General features: G+C 34.9%; 1 protein-coding gene across 1 annotated transcript in view; it reads left to right on the top strand.

The window, feature by feature from the left end:
* pnt (pointed) overlaps positions 1-25,164 on the top strand; it is a gene marked incomplete in the record, with an annotated part of 100,355 nt that overhangs the window by 73,875 nt on the left and 1,316 nt on the right. The window contains 4 exon segments of the mRNA XM_011313452.1: positions 3,854-4,057; positions 6,758-7,051; positions 23,485-23,703; positions 24,388-24,987. Of these exon segments, the coding sequence (XP_011311754.1) occupies positions 3,854-4,057; positions 6,758-7,051; positions 23,485-23,703; positions 24,388-24,987 (1,317 nt within the window).

Raw genomic sequence — 25,164 nt, 5'->3', positions numbered from 1 at the left:
GCAACAGCTCCATTATATTTTTCTTTCGGTTTATTGGGTTCGCAACTATGTTCTAATAATTTTTTGAAGGAAAATACTACCGCAATGTATCGCTGGGATAAGTTTTTAGAATTCAAGTTATTTTATAAGGTTTCGAAGTTGAAGTTTCTTTGCCACCTGGTCATTCATAATCTTCACTCGAATGGAGATAACAACCACAACGTACTCGGTAGTGTTGGGAAGAAACCGAGCTGTTGAAAACTTCATAAAACATGTCAGGACTGTATTTACTTTTCTCCAAAAATTCTCCAATTGAAAACTGTTTTATGACGTTCGAATCGGCCCAACCTCGGCAACAGGTGAACTCCACCTAAATCAACACATCCCTGATTTGTCCAAATACCTGTGTGAAAAAGTCATAAAATCTTGGGTGAACAGCTAGTTTCCTTTGCATCTGGAAATAGAACCAAGATTTCATTTATGTGGCAGAATGGTCGTATAAGATAAATCCAAAATTTCCGTAAGATTATTTATCGATAGAGGTACATATAATCACGATTTATTTTGGAACAATTAATTTCTGATATATTTTGAAAATATACGAAATTAACCGTTCACAACGTGAAAATAAATTATGTCTACCAATAAAATAAATTTGTGGGAAACAAATTAATTTGAAACAAGAATTTAAATTTATTTTCTTTATTTGTATTACTTCAAGTATCTTGGCAAAGTACTTCACGTACTTGGCAAAAATACTATTTTTTCAGTCAATTTAATTAGTAATTTGAGTGTTACGGAGCTGTCTTTCATTTAAACCATTCGTAAACATTCTTAGGTCAGTAAAAAGAAAGAAGAGAAAGAAAAAGGCGCTTCCTGAAATGTTTTGTATTAATTTCTTCTCAAACGGTTAAGACTCAAAATTCGGCATAAAATTCTCATTATATTGTGAACTCCAATTTGACGACAATTTGAACGTAAATTAAACCTCAGGATGTTCTTCAGAGAGTTGTTAAATTACTTTTAATCCCATATTTATCTTGCCATGAGCGAACTCTAACTCTAGAAGCAAAAAAACAAGAACAGACACCGACAGAAAATCCGAGTACAGGTGAACTTCTTATCTAAACTCGAAGATTCAATCATCACTAAAAGAAAAAAAACCACAGAACATTGTGTGAAAGCAAGAGCACATAATTCTCAAGTCTGTTAACAATATACGAGTGAAATAAACGCTGGTCAAACATCGGTCGCAATCCTCAAACAGTGTCGGTGTCCTTTGATCCGAGGGAACCCCACCTTCATCGCTCTGTTAGCCTCCAAGTGTTCTCTTCTGGTCTCTCCAATTGGTTGCATGACTCTTTCTCAATTTCTATTTCAAGTTCATGACCCTAATACCATATTTTTCATTCAAGTTAACACGTCCAGCACTCACGTCAACCTTTCAACACTCTCTATAATCGCCTGGTGACTGAATCTCTCAAACGTAATTTATCTAAAAAAAAGTCATTCACTCGCAGACTTTAACCTTCACGAACACCCCTACGTTCGTCACATCGTTTACGTAGAGAAAATATATTCAATGAAAATTACGCATCTTTTCCGTTTATTTATTTTGTTTATTTATTTGTTTGTTTATCTGAATTTTCCAATTCCGTAATTGGTAGTGAACTTGGTAGTGAAATACGTAATCTTAATTAAGGTTTTCTTCCATGTTTATATGTATTATTTTTATTTTCGAAGTATTTTCATGTGACATTTTCGTGATTTTAACAGTTTCAATGATTATTTTCCAAAGTCTAACGTCAGCCGGTAGAACTGCCATAATGGGTCTTCAACTGATAATTTTTTGGTAATTTTGCCTGGTAGTTGACATATAAAAAAACAACATCTTGTCAGAATAACTCCTCGCCAAAGTGACACTTTGAATTTAATCATGGATCTCTCATTTCTTAACTTGGAGTTTCGTCTTATGTTGCAATTCTATTAGCTGACGTTTGGGTTGGAAAAATAATCCCCCGAAACCACACGACTATGAAAATTTATTCAACGATTCTCTCAAGGTTCCCTGCATACAAATCAAGTTGTCAAGTTGTTCATTAAGCAATCATTCGACAGAAAACTTACAGAAACAATGGATCCACAACAAAATTTGTCACAATGTTTCCATATTTTTCAATTATTTTTTCAATATGTTAACTGATTTTTTCCACAAAATCGAATGCCCCAATTCAAATATGATTTGAAAATTTGAATAATTAATGGAAATAGAATTTCTTCATTGTTTTTCTCTAATTCCCGAGGCAAAATCTTTGAGTGAAAAGCGGCGAAACTCTGACACCAAAGGAATTGGACTGTTGCCTCTACCTGTTATTGATGTCTGACTTGGCTGAATAAAAATTGATTATCCATAATCGATTCCCGATCGGAAAATATTTTCAACAGTGAAAGGATCGAAGAATTAGTCTTAAAATAGGGTTTTCAACGGTTTATTTTGAAGGTTTAGTCTTAAAATTAGTTAAGAAAAATCGGACGTCTATATTTCATCTTATCACTATATTTATCGCTGAAGTCATGTACATACGTTTGGTTTTGCCTGGATTGGCTCGTCTCTCTATTTCACGTGTACATATGCTATTCGTTTTCGTTACGTTCGTGTGAGCTCGGTTCGGTTTCCACGAACTACGATCTACCGGTGTTTCCATTCATAAAAGGCCCTCGTCCGGATCGAACGAGTTCCTTTGTTCATTTCTGACTACGCAATCAGATTTTTTTGTTTTTACCGTTTTTTCGTCGTTACTTTTATTGAGATTAATAGAATTTTTTCGTATGATATTATCGGATTGAGGGGCATAAATCTTTCCAACTATTCTAAATTATTTATCTAAGATCTGAATTGGAGAGTAGGAAATTCTGTCAGGATAATTTTATCAAAAATTATGTACGACTTTTTCGAGAAAAACACAGAACAGAAACAAGAATTTACAATTTATAAAAAAATAATTAGAATAAGTATTTTGCCTCTTAATTTCGTTAACTACCATTAATTTTTTAATTGTAATCTGCTGATGAAGATGATTATTAACGAATCGGTAGATGTTTTTTTTTTATGGATTGCTTTATAGAAGAGACTTTTCGGTGAATAATTGATTTATGCAGGAGACATTTTTGACTTGATATACGAAATGATTAATTTATGATTCCAATGTTAATGCAGCCAACGGAGGGCACTGGCACTCCGTTCGTAATAATGTGACTGACGACTCGATGAGATACCTCGAAACAATGCACCCTCCCCCTCTACATACACGCAAATATGGGTGCGAACCTCAAATGGGACATTCCACTGGTTCTCGGTATACATCAGCTTCAACGTCGTACAATTTTTTTAAACGATTTTTTATGTGTGTGCACTGTGTACTTCTTCCTTATCAGTATATAGGGAGAAGTGGAGTTCTCATAGCCATTTCGATGAGATACTTATCTCGATATTTTTACGTGAATCAGAGATTTTCTCTTTTGCAAAGAGGAAAATCTTTTTTTCAAGAATTCACCTAAACTTGAGAATTCTTTGTGATACTATACTCAAAAAAACATTCCATTTTTCAATTATATATATATGATTTTATGGGATGTATGACTTCTTAACTTTAATTCACGAGTTCGAAAGTATAATTTACGTAATTAGAGTCGCAAAATCGAGATTGCATCTGTCAGGACAATGTTTTTCAGGTGTTCTAACATAAATTACTATAATATATGAGTTCGAAATAGTAATGTACTTTGAGAATTATTTTTCTAGCGAATTCCACAGTATAAGAAGAGGTTTTAATTTTGGTATTAGTAGTAATTTTGTTAATATTTTAATTTTTAGATCCGAGGCAGTGGTCAGAGACAGCAGTGGCCCACTGGCTGCACTGGGCAATAAGAGAATTTTCGCTGGAGGGTGTGGCGATGCAGCCCTGGCAACAACTCACTGGAAAGCAGATTTGTGCTATGGGAAAAGAGTCCTTCCTGGCACGTGCCCCAGCTTTCATGGGTGACATCCTGTGGGAGCACTTGGAGCTGCTCCAAAAAGGTACGCCCTAGAGATTCTCAATTGACCTCCAAAAGGCCATCTCTCATCCATACTCAGCCCTAAATCTCAACATTCTTCAATAAATAATTCAACAAAATCAATTAATTCAACACTAACGAGAATAATTCTACGAATATCTTCGAAAGAAAAATATTTTTGCAAGCAATGTATCTAAATATATCTTTTAAGTGGAAAACATCGAAAGATTTTGTTCGTCAAAGCATCTAGAAAATGAGGAATGGCGTGAAATGGTCTTTTGATATTTCATTTAGTAAATCCATTCTTTTGACAAATATCGCCAGAAAAAGGATAGATTTTTCTCTCAACAGTGTTGTTTAAAGAAATAAACAAATATGTACGAGAGAATGGGGCGACGTAAAACCTTGGGGGACTTGAAAAACCTGCCCCAGTCCCATAATTTAAACATTTAGTCTTGTTATTTAAACGATTGGAAAAAGGGTAATTAACGTTGAAGATCTCGTATTTCACATTGAGCTTTTTCTGTGTCTCCCCTATAATTAATAGTGTTGGATCAAGTAATTGTTCACTGAGACTGGAGAAAAATAGTTTAAACAACAATGGCGTCAATTGCGGATTAAAATCACAGTAGCCTCCTGTAGTCTTTCCACCGTTCATAAATCGTGTTTGTTCCACTGATCGGATCGTAAGATATCACCTGGGGACCCTGGACACCAACCGGAAACGATCAATCCAAGCGATTCCATAGCGATGAAAGACCACCACTACAACTACCGCTTTACCCCACCCACTTGCTGATATTTTTCACCGCGAAACTCAAGCCGTCGATTAGAATAATCGGAAAAACTGAATAAAAAAGGAAAAAATGAGCATTCTACTCGTCTTCGGATACATCCTGTTGGATTTTTATTCATCGAGGGAATGGAATCGCCCCTATCGTATTTCGGAAAATCGCAAATGGCGCAGGTATCTTGATAATCCTCAAAATGGGAGGATTTCCAGTGAATTTCGAGGTTTTTTTTCCATTTGGGGAGAATGAATACGTAAAAAGAAGCCTTAGAATTCACACCGGATGTCTTCTGCCTCCACAATTTATAGCCGCCATTATTAAAGCCACTTAAGTGATTTTTCGGAGTTCTTTAATGCTCTTTTAGAGGTTTCTTCAATTTTTTTTACAGGAATAATGAAGTGTACCAAGATGTGTAATGACGTGTAATTGCTGGAATAGTGGTTGTAATTAGAGTACATAACGATTTGTTATTTGCGACCTTTAAAAACTGTTATTAACTTCTTTCTTCATATACTTCCGTTCATTTGTTGCTTGAAAAATTTATAATCATATTTTAAAAAAAGATTTTTGATCATCAGAATTTTCTCTTTATTATTTCGTAATTGCAAGGATTTTCTGGAAATTTCCTACTTCAAATGAAAATAAAATTCGTCATGTAGTCATTATATCTACAATTTCTAAACAGTTTTTCGATATTTACAAAAATCCGATGAAAGATGAAGTTAAATTTTCAACGTTTCCATGTGTTAACTTTTGTTAATTATTATATGTTTACAATTTAATTGATGTTATGCAATGAATTTCCCAAGTTTTCTCAATGCTCATTAATGCATTTCCTATTTCCTAAAACAATAGAAAAAAAGAAGAAAATAAAATTGGCAAATGGTAAACAACCGGATTTAATGTTACACGAAAATCACGTTAGCGTGGTGGTAATCGTCTTTGATTTCTCTAATGCGAACGGAAATTGAGAAACTGGGGATTCTTGCAGAAAGAAGAGGAGCTGCAGAGATTGGAGAGACGAAAATAAAGAAACTTTTGGCCTTGAGGGCATAATGCAGGGGCAGGTGAAACTTACCCTTTTGCCTCGCATGTGTCGTTTCGCTTTCAATTCGACACTTTTAATCAGTCAAGTGTCCTTATTCTACATGGCACCAAATTTCTCAATCCAATTAAATGAAATACGATTCACCCATTATTTCAGAAATAAATTAAAATATTAGTCAAGTCTGGGAGGAAATTCACTCCACTAATTCGTAAGGAAGGAAATATTTTGTAAAAATTACGCATCTTAAAATTTCCCGGATGTGTTACAGAATTTTATTAAAGTTTTCCGGAATTTTCTTCCGAATTTCCTCGAAAAATTACAACACTATTACTTACATCTTCTGAATCGCTTCCGTAATCCCTGAATGAATTGGGAGTTCTATAATGTTCCATTCAAAAGATGAATAATCGAATGCAATATGTTAAAGGGGATTTTGGGCGAAATAGATTCAGTTGCTTTCCAGGTAAACAAAAATAATGATTCTGGAACGCGGAAGTAATTACAAATTAGGAATTCAGAATTCGGGAAGTTCAGATTAGAAAAAAAACAAATTTTTCGTACAAAATTTCATTCTCTCAAACTTCGAATACCCAATTAATAATTCCAATTTCTAATCTTTAATTTCTGATTAAAGAATGCAATTTTAACATTTCTATTTTCACACTCCAAAATTCGAAAATTACATAAAAAAATATATAATATAAATTGTGTATGAATTAGACAAAAATTTAGATTAGATACAAAAGACACCAAATTTTAGATTTCGCAAGATGATTTCCAAGAATGTTCCTCAAAAACTTATTTCCGACATATTCGTACTGTAGAAATAATCCCACGAAAAAAAAAGGATTGAGAATAAAATTTTGGATTTTTCATGCTGCAGAAGATGAAGTAGAGAAGGCATCCCTTGAAAACATGCCAGCGAATCTCTATGAAAGCGTCTGTGTCCCGGACTTGGAGAACTTTCTGGGCTACCAGGGTGGTAATAATTCGGTGACGACACCAGAGCATAAAAGCCCTGCAACCCCAGCGAGCTCGACTAACTCAGCCTCATCAGGAGCCCGAAACCCATCGCAGCAACAGCCACCGCCACAGCCACAACCGCAGGCACAGCCGCCCTCAGCCCTTCAACAAACCCTCACTAGTGTTCCACCACTGCCCCCTAGGGCCTTCGACGGTGAGTCCCCCTATTCAATCCTTTATCTCTCTTTAATGAATAGCATTTATCTCTCATCACCTCCAAAAATAAATCTCCAAATACCCAAAAATGGAAAATAAATACACCGTCTCATGTTTATTTCCATTGAAAATACCCAGACAAAGTGTAGGAAAATAGGGAACAATGAGTGTACGGAGATCTAGGGACAAAACGACATTTTTATTTCAACTCCCTCGATTGCAATACAAACGAAAGCGTTGCGACGTGGCAAAAAGGAGTTTCTCATTGTTACGTCAACCCATAGATAGGATCTACAACGAAATTAAAGACTGTGGCACGAGTAGTTACATTAGATGCAAAAAAATAACCAAATTAAAAAAATTGCATAATTTTCTCAAGTCACAGAAATTTTTTTTAATTCTTACTTCATTTTATTTGAGTGGTTTTCGTTTTGTTTATAAATTGCAACGTATAGTGGGCCATATCCTCGATAAAATCTAAATCACGGAGAAAATATTCCTGATAATTTCATCTGGTGTTCATAAATGGGCATTTTTTCATTATTTATTAGTTATTGGAAATTGTGGAAATGCAAGGAAATGCAGGAGTACTTGAAAATTTACACTTCTCTGAAAGAGGTTTACAAAGTCCCCACTGAAGTATCTCATTACCACGATATTTACGATGCAAGATAATCTGGCATTCCAGAAAATGAATTTAGTAATTTTCCCTTTTTGGGAAATTTTGTCGTTGATATCCATTTCTCCCTTTTCACGCTCCCCTATGGCTTGTTTATCAGCTGCTGCTATTACCGCCTGGCTCTCCTCACCCTCACTAAAAATTCGGAAACATCTTGAGTTTTTTTTTCTCGAAGGTATGGAAGTCACAAGGCTTAACGACTGCATTTTTTTTCCTCCGAAAAAATGATTTTTCACAGCAAATGGATGTCCATGAATGTAAGAAATAAATCATGATCGAGCATTAAATAGAGAAATTCGTTTGACATTATATTGATAGTCTTTTTTTTATGGTTATTTTACATCGCTTCGACTCCGTTAGAGTATATGGCAATGGTGATCAAGATTTTAATTGGTTAGATGTCATCATTCTACCCAGCCAGGAATCGAACCTGGAACCTATCCGTTGTAAGGCAGCCACCGGGGCCATGTGGGCCATACTGTATACTCTGAAACTTTTAGTGATAAAATTTCTTAATTCAATCACATCATATAAATTTTGAATGCATTCATGGACATTTAGTTTTATTTTCATTATATTTCCGAAAGAATATAATTTTTTTCCCAGCTTTTTTTTCGTAAAAATAGAGGTTTATAATGCATTCATATTATTGATGAATGATTTATAAAAAAATGAAATAAGGTATTATGAAATGCTTAAATACTGTTCTATTACTTCGAGATCTAATTTTTTCCTTCGTGACAAATAGAGAGAAGAAATATAAAACTTCAATTAATGATTTAGTTTCACATGATTTGTAAACTTGGGATATGGTCGGATAGAGGTTAATAAAAGTCCTGATTTTGTACAAAAATTGAAGAAAAAATAAATACTAGTTGTCTCCGACAAAGAGTCCTGCTGAGATTTATCAATGAACAAATACGGTGATGAATTTTCGCGTTACGAAGGCGAATCGTTCTACCGTGGGTAACGATTATCCACAACGAAGAGCATGATACTTACGTCATATGTCATATAGAATGTATGAGTTTGACCGTGGATACAAAGGGGGAAAGCATTAAAAATGAATATAAACACGTTATGAGTATGTAACTGGGGAGGTGTGTACATACAAACATGTAACTGCAAGCGCGCACGCTCGGTGCCAGACAATGGAGATGATCCGTTGATTCTTGCGTGCATAGTTTTTTTTTTAATGCAATTGTTGATGTCATTCTGACTAAACTTTATGTTCATTCTTAACTCTTTGCAGGGGCATTACAACAGATTCATTAACTTGAGTCAACCATATGTAATTGCCATTCATTTTCGGTATTATTTCGTTTCAATTAATGTCTTCATATTATAAAGGATTCTCAGTAAAATTTTATTCAGAAAAACAATCATTTTTCTCAAATATTCGTTTATTTGAGGTAATTATTTATTTTTAGAAAAACTTATTCTTCCAATTAAATTATTTTCCGGTGGATTGACTACTTTATTATTTTCTTTTGATTTAGAATTTGAAGGGAACAAGTTCCATGAATTTCTTAATGCTAATGATTATCACAATGTTTAATAACAATCATAACGATTCTTTAAAGCAATTTAATATAATTGTAATCATTGGAACTTGATGAGAAATTTATGACAATAGCTTGATGGAAGAAATACAATATCAAAAAAAGGAATACTTTTCTGAAGTAAATGAATATTAAAATTATACATAAAAATGTTTTTTTCTCAGCGTAATCCCCAAATTCTCCTCGAAATTTGACATTAAAAAATGTAAAGAACACAATTCAGAGCTCTATATCATGACAATTGTGTTGGAAAAAATGAATCTAAAGTTAGTGGAATAATTTAGTGACGAAATAAAAAGAATCGTTGAACAAAGAGATCCAAATTTATCACCACTTGTTGCACGCGTGGGTGTTCTGATAGTCCTCCGAGCGTATAATACTCATTATTTCAAGCTAAAATTAATCTGAAACCACTAAGAAGAGCGCTTAGTCACACTGCTACTATTCCTCCTATAAAATTCCCCTTAAATGCTTCACACGAATTTGAAAAAAAAACCCGGAAAAATTACTTAAATTTAAAATTTGCGAAAATCTTACAAACTACTTTCTGCACACGGAGAGAAAAGTCCAGTAAAAATTACCGGAAAAACACGTCAAATTTACGAAATGTTACGTAAAAACTCTTAAATATAATAATTCATGAAATTTCTATTAGATTTTACTCTTTCAGTGACAGATCCGGAAATCTATTCAACGTTTTCAATTTTTCTCTTACAGTTCTATATATAAACTCACCCAAAATCTTTTTCGTTTGCCGATTACGTGAAGTGCTCCATAATTTTTCTTGAATATCTCTCTTTGGGCACCAAAAAGCATCGGAGGAGCTTTAGTATTTCATGTGAAATTCTCCATGAAAAGAGTCTTGATAATTTTGTTCTGTATGAGTTATATTTACTTACCAAAAAATCTTTTACTTTTGCGCTCGCAAAATATAATTGTAATATTCGAAAAAAAATTATTTCCAATCGCACATAAATGTCCGAATAATACCTCTATCACGTACCAAACACCTAGACGGTCACGTACGCCATTTTTTACTTGGTGGGGATACTCAGACACTTATCCAAAAATGGATATCATGACGCCAGACATCCTTATGCAGTAACCAAGTGTGAAAAAAACGAAAAATAATAATTAAATGTGTCCTCACTTTTATTCTGTATCCGAAACGTTTATGAAAGCTCTCACCATCTCATGCTCAGAATTTTTATATATTATTGAAGGTTATGCCTAGGCGTATCATAGATTAGAAAAAAAAATTTGTCAAGCGTCTAATAACTTGAATGAAATATATAATTTTTCAAAATCGTCATTAATTCTCTGGGCGTTTTAGTAATTTCGATTCTATTAATTACGCGGAAAAGAGTATCCTTTTGAATTCAATAAAAATCACGGATATCTTTCGTATAGTTTGAAACGAAATGCATTTGAGGAAAATTTGATGGAATTGTTGCGGAATTTTTATCTGAATTTCCTGTGACAAATTATGACACCGCAATTTAAATTCTCTGAATCATTTCCGTAATTGCTGAGCGAATTGTGAGTTTCGTAGTTTTATGGAATATTTCTTTCTGCATATGACGACTGAACTTTCGAGTAATTACTAGTATAAACGAGTTCATCCAATTTGTTATGAGACAATTTGGCATTCAAGAAGAATGAATAATAATTTGGGAGTCTGTCCCATTTTATATGTAGCCTGATTATCATCTCGAATGATTTATCTGGACAAATACGTTTTTGTAAAAATCACACAATACTCCTCTTAACTATAAATGGATTCTTTTCAGGGTTTTTTCTCAGCGTAGTCTTTTAGTACACCAAGATACTTCACAAAAATGTTCATAAATGTTCATGATAAAATTCGAAATTGAGGGATTGGTTATTGGAGCTTTGAAAAAATGCGAATCAACGGAGTGAATTTCAAATTAGACAAATTGGAGCTTGCCTGAAAATAGTGAAAAATCCTTCTGAGCTACTAAGCAGATCATCTCCTGGTTGGCATTGATATTTGTAGATCTTTCACAGACAGAAATTTATCTGCATGGAATATACGCAACTATAAAATATCAATGAAAGCTCATACGAGAAATTTTGATAAACCCCCGATGGTTATTTCAAACCTCCCTCAAAACTAGGATCGTGGCACGTGGATGTAGCACTCGCTAACGTATTTATTATGCTCAACCCCTCGACACAAGTTTCGTGTCCCAACGCATCTGCTCAACCTCGTCCCAACAACTTCCTCCAGGCCCCCACCCAGTTTCTTATTCTGTTCAGTTCTGGACTATGAAGAAAGAAAAAACTTTTTTTTCTGCCTTCACGAATGTCTCCTCCCACTGTACCTCCATTAGAAAAATCCAAGTGAGCATTACAATCAGAAGAAGATCATCCAGTTCAGTAAAATTGGGGTGAGGTTTCTTCAACATTGATGGGCGCATTTAGGGGTGGAGCACTCGAGAACATTATAAAGATGTATAAAGCAATATCTACCCCCTGGTAGTGTCTGGAAGCATTGGGGGGATATCCCACCCCTATTTTGTTAGGGGGGTCTGATCCCTCCACGGCTTCCGGTTGTAATTAGAGACTCTCGACTCATGCCATCTCCACAAGCCCAAGGTGGTGAGCAAGATGTCGATGTAAGCTTTGCGTCTTCGAGGATGTGGTGAAGCACTTGGGGATGAATTCAAAACAAACATTTTTTTTTTCGATTTTTTACTTTTCGAATGTCTTTTTAAGAAATTTTTTTTCAAATCTACGAAAATCAAAATTTACCCCTTTTTTCGAGCAAAAATCAACTGTTGTATATTTACCAAATAGTCTTAGATAATTTGTTCTAAATGTGCAATAGCAGTTGCTATTGCGCATGTGCAGTTGGATTTTACTGTTCCACTCGTTTTATTTGTCAAGGAGAGAGAGAGCTGAGGTTTTCTCGATGTTTTCACTAGCGGAGGAGGGATATACTGCCGGTGTATGCGAGTATGAATGAAGGGAACGGATGAATACAACCTGTGCCAAAAAAAAGAGAAAAGAAAGATAGAGAAATCCCCCGTTTCCCTTCTCCTTCTTTCCATTCATCTCGAGCGCCGTATCCCCTACCCATAATCCACCGGAGCCTTACTCAACGGAAGCCAATGTCATTTTAACTATATACTGGACGTTCTTGAGGTTTCAATAAATTATTGATCCGTGCAATTCATGTTTTCCTCCTTTTCTCCGCGTCTAATCAAACTGTTCAACTGGAATTCTCTTTTTAACAAATAGGTACTGCATTTTTTTGTCGGCAATTTATTCCGCCATGGATAATCCAGCATCTTAAACTTACATGTCATATTTTTTTTTATGTATATTGTATATCATATAAATGTATTAAACTATGTTATATGTTTCATACATTCAATATTCAATCCTATTTTTCTGTGATCAGAAGAAAAAATGTGATTGATTAGCTAAAAAATATGCAATATAATGCCAAAAATCGAATCAACTCCTTAAAAAATACTTTACAAGTTCTTCTTTTTGTAATAACAAATAGATTTTCCTCGAAATCTTGAACCATCGTCTCCACATTTACGTCAATCCCTCCCGTCTCTCAAAAATTAGGCAAAACCTTGCCTCGAAAAAAAAAGTTTAATATTTGTATGGGGTCAATAATACCCCGGGTTATTCCACCAATTCTGAATCTCCGGCACAATGCATCTTGCGCAGGTACAACTAAACAACCGTCAGCGGGTGGAAATAATACAACTACCATAACAATCCAAGTGCAATAAAGAGAGCTCATGATGATCTCTCTCAAAAATTTTTCGTGAAAGAGCGAAAATGGAGGGTTAGCACATATATTTTAAGGAGGAGCATTGCTCCATTGTGTCTGAAAAAAAAAGTGAGTCCCATTTGGTCCCCTCCCCCTCTCTTACTACCACAGTAGACCCAAGGGAAAGGGAAAAGTGTATAGAGAAGTGAGAGAAGGTGAGGACTTCCGGCCCCTCTGTATCACGTGCGAGCCACCGTGTGTGCCTGGGACTCCCCTACGTCTCTCTGGCTCACCCTGCATCCGGTCGTCCCCCCCCCACAACTCAAGAGACAGACGAGGAGAGAAAATAAATAAAACCGAGAAATTCACGGCACAGAATGCCCTCCCAAAAACTACAAGATGAAATATCTCTTTTCAACTTCCCGCTCTGTACTTAAAAAACGATATATTACCAAAAATATCGTACATTTCGATACTAAACCATCAAGAACTCTTCTGGCAAATCCACCGGAATTAACAATATTTATTGATATTAAATTACAATTTTATGCAGCATTTCATCGGGAAATGTGGAAAACGTCGAAAAAGAAATGAGCAAGATTGTTATCATGTGTGGTGAAAAACTTCCTCACGGCCATGTATCGAACAATATTTCTTGTTATTCAGTCTGTAGGCAGGATTTTACAGCCGTGCAGTGGCCGTGAAGCGTTACTTCACGGACTGAGTGACAAAAAGTAGATTTTGATGGGTGTGGGGGTTAAAGGCCGAGCCGAAGGTCAGGGCTGTAATCACACTCGTCAGAAATTACCTTTCTCACATGTATCGTACAAAATTTAATGATACTAGTGGGGAAAGAGGAGTTTTTGTACGTATGCCTACAACAACGCATTGCGCATTTTAGCAACATATTTGATAAAATACATTGCCAAAATTTTTTTTCAGTCTTCTAATTCAGATTTTAAAAACACATCTTATCCACTAAGATACGAACTCGGAACCTTTAGCATGTGAGACAACGAACTTAGCGACAGCGCCAGGTCATCAGAAGATGGAAAAATAAATGCCGCCGTGAATTGTTTCGGAAGGTTCCGCTTTACCCTGTTATTAATATCGGTCTTCCGACTGTTCGCTGATCCTGTTGACTCTTGACGATGTGGGTGTCCATGGGATAAGGTTAAATGAAAGTAATGGAATCAAATAGTGGTGGGAGAACGGAAAGGTAATGGATGGATCCTCTAAATGAAAGAACACTGCTACCCAGTTTCCACCATTTTTAATGATGAAAATTATTTTTATTGGTGATAAATCTCTTTCTTTTATTTCATGAGATTGGATTGTGGAGGGACATCCTATACCTTTGCTCGGGTTTCTTCATTTTTTAAATTTTTAGTGGACTATAATTTGGGACTATTCGTTAGATTTTTGGATTTAAACACGTAGTGAAATCTCCGAGTGGGGAACACTTGACCCGTTAAACAAATTGATAAGATAAAACAGTTTACAGTTAATCTCGAGGTGTTCGGAGTGTAAATTGATGAATTGTTGGGGCATTTAACAACGTTGGGGCATTTATCAGGGAATGAAAAGAAAATGCTATTTTAATTGATGAGCCAAATAATTGGTGGATAATTTTTCTTTTAATGAGATAAACGAAATTGTTGAGAATGTGAGTCGCAATGAGGGACAAACGTTATTTGTACCCACATGTCTGGATAGCAAGAGGCATTCAACAAGTTGATGTGGTGCAATGAGGAAAAATAAAGTGTCGTTCACATTTTGACTAATTGAGAGTAAAGGGTAAATCAATTAAAAATAGTCGAAATATCTATAAAAAATTGTGAATTTCATTTCTTTTCTTATTTGATGTCAGGCTACTAGTAGTAAGCCCTAATTTGACACGATTTTCAAGTTGTTTTTTAAATGGAACATAACTAGTATTAAATTCTCTATAATCAATCTTGCCATGGAAAGTAACTGACATTTTTTCCTCAATGATGCTTACCGCAAAAACTGATAATCGCTACTCTCCAAGATTAGAATAAAGAAGTCGTGTGCTAACAAGAACTATAACGTATTAGCATGAGTTTTTATCGCACAAATGATGAAAAATTGAGAGTTGATTGAGCTCTTGTGTAAAATAACGCGAATACAAATTTCTTCTCACCAACTTGATTAGGATGTTCAATCTGGTCAGTGATATTGTCGACTATCAAACAGGATATGAAAACGGAGAAGTATCTCTATAATGGGTTGATGGATGAGTGAATCAACGGTGAATTTCCTTTTCTTGTCTTTCTACTTGATATTTTTTTCATGAAACTCGGAGACGGGCGCGTATGTTTGCTTGGCCGAGAGGGGGTCATATACACACGAGGACCAGCAGACCGGAAAGCCCAGCCGAAATATTCCCATGTTCCTATGGGTGTATGTAAGACCGGATGTGGCTGGATACACTTCCCGGCTAAACAATCTGTTAAAACCGAAAAAGAAGGAATCCTCAAGTGGAATATATAGAATTCATGATCAACAGGTTTTCCATCCTTCGGTGGTTTAGATCTTCAGCTTTACTCCAATGGATTCAAAATCCATTTCCATTTTCTAGTTTCATGGAAACAATTGATTTTCAAAGTTTTTATTTTCGGTTTCAATCTGCAAAAACAATCGTTTGTGTTGAATAATCCTAAAATAGATGATTTTTTACATCCTTTTTGAGAATTTTTGAGAAGAATTTGAAAGATCAATAACTGTTTTTTTTTATTGAATAAAACTATCTAAACTAAAATTACGATGTCAAATACGCAAATCACAAGATTCAATCGGGTGAATGATGAGGTTAAAAATGTAAATGGTAATTTGAACCATGGGAATTACGATTCCAAACTCATAATTTACCTTTTTATTCCTGTAATTGACCGAATTGGAGATGTGGTAAATTACGTTCCATTGCCCGCAGTGTACTGTTATACTTTTTTCCGTGTGTCCAATTAAAAAATCGTGGATCTGAACTTTTCAATTTTTCTAGTTAAAAAAAAAATCCCATCATTAGACTTTTGTCTAATGATTTTTATCTCGAAAAATCTAGATTTCACTATTCATCTTAAAAATTTAAGTTGTCAAGAGTATTTCCCAGTTCCCCTTATAAATGCTCTCGACTCATTCAGCAGCATAAAAATAGAACCCCAAAACTAGGAACTCCGTGTACTGCTAAAACCATTTGTTAATTACCCCCTCTCGCTGGGTCCGCAGGTGGTTCCCCTAAGTTCCCCCAGTTTCACCCTCATCACTGCCTAATACGAATACAATCAAGAGTCTGGGGACTCGTCCTCATCAAAAACAATCACAGTCCTGCGACTCTGGGTTGTTTCTGCTCTTTTCCCTCATTCATCGACCCCCACCACCGCGGTATCCCCTCCTGATCCCGCGTTCTCCTGTTCATCACGGTTCCTCCAGTCACCACGATACGCACACGAAAAAAAAAGAAAAAAAAAAAAGAAAAAAAAGTCTTCGGGGCGGCGGCTGTCGGCCGAGGAGAAGTAGTGGGGGTGTGTTAACCACTCTGGAGGCAACCCAGGAGGAAGAAGGGAAACGTAGAACTGGTGGTGGCCTTTGAGCGGAAACGCTCAGCGGCATCGTCACAGTGACACGCGCGCTCACGTCAAGTGGAGTCGCCCCGGAGCTATCAAAATTTTATCAAAATCCAAAGACATTTTTTTAATGTTATTTTACATCGCTTTTACTACCTCTTTGGCTTGTATTCGTAAATCTGATCAAAACGTTGAAGCCCATAATCATTCTCAGGACTGCAACTCCAACTCGGAATCTTTCGCATATTAGGCAACGAACTTATCCACTCCGCCTGCTAGGAAAAAAATAAAACGAAAATCATCAGTTTTCCGAAAACTCAACTACGTGAATAATATGTGTCATCGGCAGAATTCAACAAATTCTTCATAACTCATCACTCAGTATTCAATGCAATTGTAGATGTTAATTTATTAACAATTACCCTGATCTTGGGATATTCTGACACGCATTTGGATTTAGTGACATGTGGAGTTCAGTGATTTCGAAATTAGTGGAGTAACATATAATGACAGTGTCCACTGTGTTATTTATCCGTCATTGTAAGTTGAAAATGGTATATGTCTGAATCTGAATCTGAATTATTGTTCAAAGAGAAGAATTGTTTTTCGGTTGTAATTCGTTGAAAAGTGTGCGTTAAGTCAGTGGTTAATTTTTTATTGGCATGGTGTCGAGGCCAAGATACGCATATAAGAGTGTTTAAGTGAGAGAGTGTTGGATGCAGGACAAAAGGAATACAAATATAATAAATTTTGGGAAGACGTCACGGCGGGTGTCGTGAGCCTCGAGACGTCGGTGTCCCGTGCTGCGGGCCAGCCGACAGTTACTCAGGCCCTAATTAGTACTTACGGTAGTCAAACAAATTTAATACCTGGCAATCAGAACGCTACGTCCTCCGAGATGGTACTCCAGATGCTTGATACCCTGGTAACAGCCCAGGAGCCATTCTACGGTGATTATCCGGCATATCAGGAGACTGATAATATCAGTCATCATCAACATATCCAGCAGCAGCACTCGATATCAAGGAGTTCGATTATGAATAGTGTTTCGTTAGATGCTACGACACATACCCCAGGTTCGATCATTATTTTCTTCATACTAGAAAATTTTGCCCGCCATTATTTATTTTTCAGATGGTATATTCGAAGAAAAAAACTATAACGTATTTTAGTACAGGAAAGGGTAACATTTTTCTTCAATATAGACCAAAATATCTCACACAAAAAAACTTTTTGAAATCAATTTTTTTCAATTAAACCAATATTTTAACATAAAATATTTGGAAATCGAATAAATAAGTATGCAAAACCAAAAAAGGAAAACCAAATTCAAGTAGAAAAATAATGCAACTATTATTTGTCAACCAGGTGAAGGAATTTGACAGGTTTCACTCATTGAGTTATAACTTGTCTCTGAGTTTACTCATAGAATCACCTGTGGCTATCGGTGTTTAACTCTCCTATCATCGGTTTATTTTTTGTTATAAAAAATCACGAGTATGAAGTGAATGTGTAGATATACTCAGTTGTCTGCTATAATATGCCATTGCGGACACGCAGAGTGTGGGAGAGTTCGTGGGTCACCAGTTTAATCCAGGGAACAATGCTTAATCTTTTTTTATTTATTCTGCTCTAAATGGGTCACCGAGTTTTTGTTTGCTAGAGGATTCTTTCGTACCCCTTTCAATCAACTTTTGCTTACCCCATTAGGCAATTTAGTTTATTTACATCAGAACAGAATTCATTTCGTCGAATCTGATTGAATTTCGCTGAATTTCGTTATGTATACTTAATTTACACGAAAGATTGATGTTTGTATTATTCCAAGATGGATTTTTAATCGATAATACTTCGAAAAACATTGTCCAGCAACTGAAAAATTATTCTTTTCACAATTATTTTTCAGTGATAACATGACACAGTTTTAATCAATAGTTGGATATTCCTCATTTTTCCTCTTGTTTTTTACGGATTCATCTTCATTTTGATAAATTTCATTGAAAAATATTCAGATTTTTCTTTTTTTACCAGAGAAGTCAGTAGATTTAATCTTTTCCACATTAAATAAGTTTATGTTCATGTTATATTTACTCTGTGCTTACTCTTTCCATTCAAACGCGTTAAATTTATGTTAAACAAAACTGAAAAAATGTTTCCTTAAGTAATATAACTCTGAAATCGTTATTGTTTACAATTTCTATTTCCATTGCTCAATGAGAAACTCACTATTTACATGAATTTAATTTTTTAACATTCTTCTAAAATTATTTTCCTCGTTTGTAAGCTTAGAATGTTGAGGGAAAAATATGCCAAATATTTTCCTCCTAGGAAAACATCAATTGTTTACTATACAGTTTAAGGAAAGCATTAATAAGCATTTAATAATTATCATTAACCTTCTGGGAATATTTTCTCATAGAACAAGTGGATAATTGCATGCATTTCCTTGTTGGTATCGTTATCGTTGTTAATAAATTAGCAATTCATCACTGAATGGATATTTTACCATTCTTCTTCTTATTAAATTCATCTGAACAATTTGTATTTGAATTTGATTACGCCAAGGTCTACTTCGGTGGAGCAAATGCATATAAATATGCCCATTTAAAATCTTAAATTTGAATGAATTGCGGAAAAAATTCAGTTTTCGGAAGCTGAATTTTTTTTTCACTACTCTCAATGGAAAGACCTGATTAATTTGTATATCCTCAAAATAATGAAAAATATCGTTATAAAGTTCTTTATCCAAATCGATATCACATTGGAAAAAAGGAATATAGTAAAATAAAATATAAAATCCAGTCAACATAATAGTACATTTATGTACTGACTAATATAAATAAATAATAATATACCCGGTTAAGGTAGAATGGATACGCTGGACCCAAGTATAAAATGAAGTTGATTCAATGATCCTCTTTTTTCATGATAGAAGTTTGTGTTTTCGAACAATTATAAATGATTAGTGGTTAGAGTGAAGTTGGTAAATTTTTGAAGAGTTAGTTTTTTGGGGTATAGGTACCGTCTGTGCAAGACTCAGTTGGATAGCAGCTGTGGGACAGCAGCGTCGCGACCGTTTGGTTTGGTTCTTGCGTTTGGCGCGTGCCCGGGTGGCTTCTGCCTCTCTCTTCCTCAGCTAAGACCTCTGTTTCTTATTCGAGGGGTTCAGTTATACACCGTGTACCTCCTCCGAATGCCTTTGGCACCTGTTCTCCAGCTGATGTGCGGGCTTAAGTATCAACTAGATGTTTTTTTCCTGTTTTTTCATCATACACTGTCAGAAATTACTTGATACTTTACTCGTCTCTACTTTCAATTATGGCTGTTTCAATTCTATTTCAATTCCAAATATTCGCTCTTCAATTTATTATTCGTCTTGACAATACAGAAAAATGGGTTTTTCGTCAGGTCTTTGAACAGTTTTTGCTTTTTCAATTAAATTTTTAATTTTTAGACTGCTCCTTAAAATTTAACATTCAATATAATTCACTTTTTAATTAATTAAAAATAAAGAGAAGGTGTTATAGAAGATGTTACAGAATTTTTAAACAAAGAATATATGTTGCCCATTTGAAGACTATCTTTTTTTTGTAAACATTCTGACATGTTTTTCTAAAGGAGATATTTTCAGAGTTATTTTTTAAATTATGTATGAAAGTGGAAAATACATATAATGCGGAAGCTGGTTGCATTGTAATGAGTATCTGACATATGAATGGACGCAGAAGACAATTTTTGGCCCTCTGTCTATAAGTATTGTTTATATGGAGCTAATGCTACCAAATAGTTCATTAAACCGAAGAAACATTTCAATCTTATATGACTGCGGTATGATCACCGGCTTGTCTTCCGGACCTTATATTCGCTCGATTTTTTTTTCGTCCCTAATTACAAAAAATATTCTGTAGCAAACTTATCTCAATCTATAATTGAAATTTCCGCACATTTTTTTTTCGAACATATTTCACTGAATATCATTCCATACATCATTTGATAAAATCTTCTAGATTTTTTCCTCTCAAAGACGAAATAGATACTTACAAAAAGTTGCAGATATTTATAGATATACTGAAAATGATATCGTTCTCCAGAATTGTTTCTTCATGCATTTTCAGAACCAATTGTGATTGCTCGTTTCGCTCCCATGGCGTTTGACTGCTGAACAATTCTTTATCGCCTATTGTCTGCATTTATACTCTCTAAAAAACAATGACACTTCTGAAAAATATTGGAGGAAAACACTGAATATTATGAATGCATATTACATGGTTTTTTCAAAGTTTTAGCAATATAAAATATACTTCTGAAAAGTGTTTTTGTTTGTTGATAGCAAGCTTTCAACAAAGTATTTAAATACTTATGGAAGGTAACATCTGTACTTGTTGTCTCAGTTTCATAAAACTTGAGCTAAAATGAAAGATCTCTGGTCATAATTTTTAAAGTAATTTCTTCACTAATCAGCAGTAATCCTTCTCTAGAGTGTTATCGATAACGATCGTTCGATAAGTGACAGTTGAACTATTTTCATGAACTCTCGCTTTCATTCACTCTTTTCTTCTTAGAATGGACGAAATTGCTTCCACGAAAATACAAACTCAAGGGTGTGACTATCGTGGACATAATTATAAAAATATTTATATATAATATCGGTCAATTATATTTTCCCAATTTATGAAAAATATATTCCAATATACATATAAAATATGTATTTTATATATTTTTATAGACCCTGTGCCAATGCAACACATTAAAAATATCTTCTAAAACATAAATTAATTTAGGCAAGGAAGTGCAATCGCCCAATACATTTGTTTTTTTCTTAAAAAAAAAATAAAATTCCCACTTATACAAAGTTTCATAAAAAAAATTCGCTGAGATGGTTCTAATATACTGATGTTTTTCAAAAGTAATTTCTGGACAATAATTCTCAAATTATTATTTGAGAATGTAATCGACATGATATAGTTAAACTATTCACTCTCGTTCTCTTTCATTCTTTAATTTTCTGGATGAATGAAATTTTGTCCGTGGAGAAAGAAAAAAAAGGTAAAAAAAAAAAATGAAAATGCAAACCGTATGGCGTGAGGTCCAACAACTTGGTACACTCCCACGCTCACTGTCCATGAAATGGGGTGCGAGAAGGTGCAGCCACATACACGCAGGTGTTTAGCTCAACCGACCCATGCAACCGAGTCCATCCGTGCATCAAAAGGATATGTGTACACGCGTATATGTATGACCCTCTCTCTTCCTTGCACTCTATTTGTTACGCTTATCCTCTGTCTCTATGTCTTTTTAAGCCAACAAAGTGCGTGCCCATCGTGCATTAACATTGCGCTTTTTTATTTTTCACGTGGCCGTGAACCCACCGACTTAGCAAGTCTTATTTCCTATTTTTTTTTTCATCAAGTATATCCATGAAAATTATGAGTTGACAGTTTTTTTCTCTAACCATGAAAAAATTCCGCATGTAATTCAAGCTATGCTCAAGTTATTCTTCAACTTGGTCTCTCAAATTATGTCCAATCGTCATCGTTAGAGTTTCAACGAATTTCGTGGTTTTTGAAACAATCTATAGGGCGATTAGTTTGCTGCAAACAATGAAAATTTGACAAGTCATGTCTCTTTATTTTCATTTTCTATTATACACTTTTGTGAATTGAATTGGGAACAGTATAGGCATTGATTTTCTTCGTGATTTTTTTTATGGCTGTAATCCTCAAATTATTACTCTTTTATTTCGTATGGAGACTTTATGGGACAGATGCGTTAATTGTCTCCAAACTCAGTCGATCTGCATTTATTTGACAAATGAATTGTGAAATTTTGCTAAATGTTCCATTTTTGTTCTATTTTTCTATTCTTAATGTTTATTTTATGAATAGATTTCAGATAAATCTCAAGTATTTCAACAGTGATGAAATTCAAGGGAAATATTTTTAATGTCTCTATTTTGAGCCAATAAAAATGAATATCCGGTCGATATACCAATTGACCACTCGGAATTTCTCAAATATTTAGCATATAAAACAGAATTTATAAACTCGTAAATTTCATACGGGCAGTTCATAATCCCAGAGTAAAAGCAAGATTAATACTTTACGATTCCACCATTCGTTCTCGTTGAAGTTCCAATGAAACACTTGGAAAAATGGATCTCAATGGAAAAACCCAACATGTAATTTTGAGAAATATCTGAAACTATCGGATCTCGACGATTTTTCGGAGGAATTGCTTTGTATAAAATCTATGTATCTATCTGTCACTATCTATCGTCTTCGAAATGTTAACTAAACAACTTAATAGAATAATTCCAATCAAATATATACTGAGAAAAGTAATTACTTTTGCCAAATAAATTTACTTGGCAGAAATAAATGCATTCAGTAAAATATATAAAATGCAATTTTCTCGCCGTTTCGATGAACGAAAAAAGTGTTTCGTTGAGGCCTTAATATTCGCAAAAATTATTCTTTTTTTTTTGAGTCTAAAAGAAGACAGGGTCTTTAAAAAGACATGAAAGGGAGATTCGAAAAATAAAATCTGGCAAAAAGTTTTGCATTCTGTCACGAGGGAAAGGATGCCGATAGAGGGAGAGGCGGAGCCTCGACGAGCCAATGATGAACGTTCCCGCCCACAAGTTTCACCCGTTATTCCCATGCCCCATCTCTCTTCTTCCCACAAATCAAATCTCCACATTTGTATCAAACGAAAACACAATTCTCCAGTTAGCTGCCTCTTTATCTTCATTCGCTTCTAAAACCCAAATCGCACCCATCAATTTAAAACTCCATTGGACTCCAACTACATAACAAGTTAAATAACTAATTATTTCAATATTCTATGTTGCAGGTGGTTACAACCATTTACGCAGCCCAGTGTGCCAGGATGATAGCCAGAGAGATGAAACCTCACCACCACCGCACAATCATAATTCTCAACAACAAAATTCTCACTCAACAACTCCAACTGGCAATCACAATAATAATAATAACAACAATAATAATAACAATAATAACGCCAGTAGTGCGTACATACACTTACGGAATTTGAATCAGCTCAAAGCGGAAGGTAAATAGCTTAAAATATTATTTACCTATCTACATTATAATATCACTGGTGAATATTTGAGAAAGCACTCATCCTTGAATATAATTCGACAGAATGTCAATTTATTCATGTAATATCTTGGATGGTTTCCATAATTAAAATTGTTGTATTATATTCGTTGAGAACATATTCTTTTTTTATTCACGGAATTGAAGTATACTATAAAATTTTGTACAGATCATGTTGTATATTCAAAGAATGGTTTTCCCAATCTCATTTCTCACGAGAATTAAAGTTTAGTAGAGTTTAGAAAAAGAATTCTACTTTTCAACTCCAGTTACGGTACAATTATGACTCTTCTTCGTACAATCTGTTCTAATTTTTAAACCATTCAAAAAAACTTGCAGTAGATAAATTGTGTACAATTTACTTTTTTAATCTTTATTAATAATACATATTTGTTACAAATCGTCTTCTACATTAAAAAAAAACTGCTCAACAACAAAATCGTCAGTCGATTCTTCTTGAAATCGTAAAATAAAGAGTCTCCAAGGAAAAAAAGGCTGAAAAAAATCTATTTCTATTTCTATTTTGTTGAAATTTAGTATATTCTATATGAGATCCAAGTATACACTTCTTTTCTGCGTGATTATTCTAACCCAGTGAAGAATAATTTCTAATGTTTGCGAATTGATTACATTGCAGCGAACTACGGTAGTCACCATATACCCGAACACCTGCAGAGCAGTGGTGGTGGTATGCCAGGTGGTGGTAGTGGTACTGATCTCGGTGCAACTGGCAATAACGAGAGTGATTTACGGGTCAACAATGCACCAACAGACAGTTACATGACACCAGCCCATTACTCAGGTTACGACGAGTCATCGGAGTACCATAATCTCCAACAGGAACATCAAACACCCCATCCTTATAATTTGGATGGCTCGCCGGAGTTCTACGGAACAAGTGGAATTCATCTGGAGCCAAAATATCAGCCGCCGCCCTTCAAAAATTATCCGAGGGGCCGCTATCACGAAGGCTACAGTGAGGGTGGTTATGGACAATACGATCAGACACCTTTTCAAACGGTTCCAGGCAGTGGAAATCCTACTGGTGGATCGAATGCTGGCGTCGGGGGTGAACAATGGGGTGTTGGACCACTTGGAGAACATTTATCTCATCATCCTGCCTTTTTGGCTGGCCTCGCACCACGAGACTCAACGAATCCTCATCATCCAGCTTCTATCGCCAATAATCCTGATCAGAAGCCATTGCTGCAGAGTGCTATGCTAGCTGGATACACTGGTAAAATTTCTTTGACACCTTCATTTTTTAATTTACTTTCTCCTTATTTTTATCGTTAACATTAACAAAAAAAACTCCAAGTGTTCCTACTCTTGTATTCATTGAGAGCCTTCGACTTTATACCTGATACCTGAAATTAGAACTCAATTTAGAGGCAAACAATTCAAATTATTGGAA

Source organism: Fopius arisanus, unplaced genomic scaffold (assembly GCF_000806365.1).
Source record: "Fopius arisanus strain USDA-PBARC FA_bdor unplaced genomic scaffold, ASM80636v1 scaffold00122, whole genome shotgun sequence".
NCBI classification, from domain to species: domain Eukaryota; kingdom Metazoa; phylum Arthropoda; class Insecta; order Hymenoptera; family Braconidae; genus Fopius; species Fopius arisanus.
This window is presented reverse-complemented; position numbering and strand designations above follow the sequence as displayed.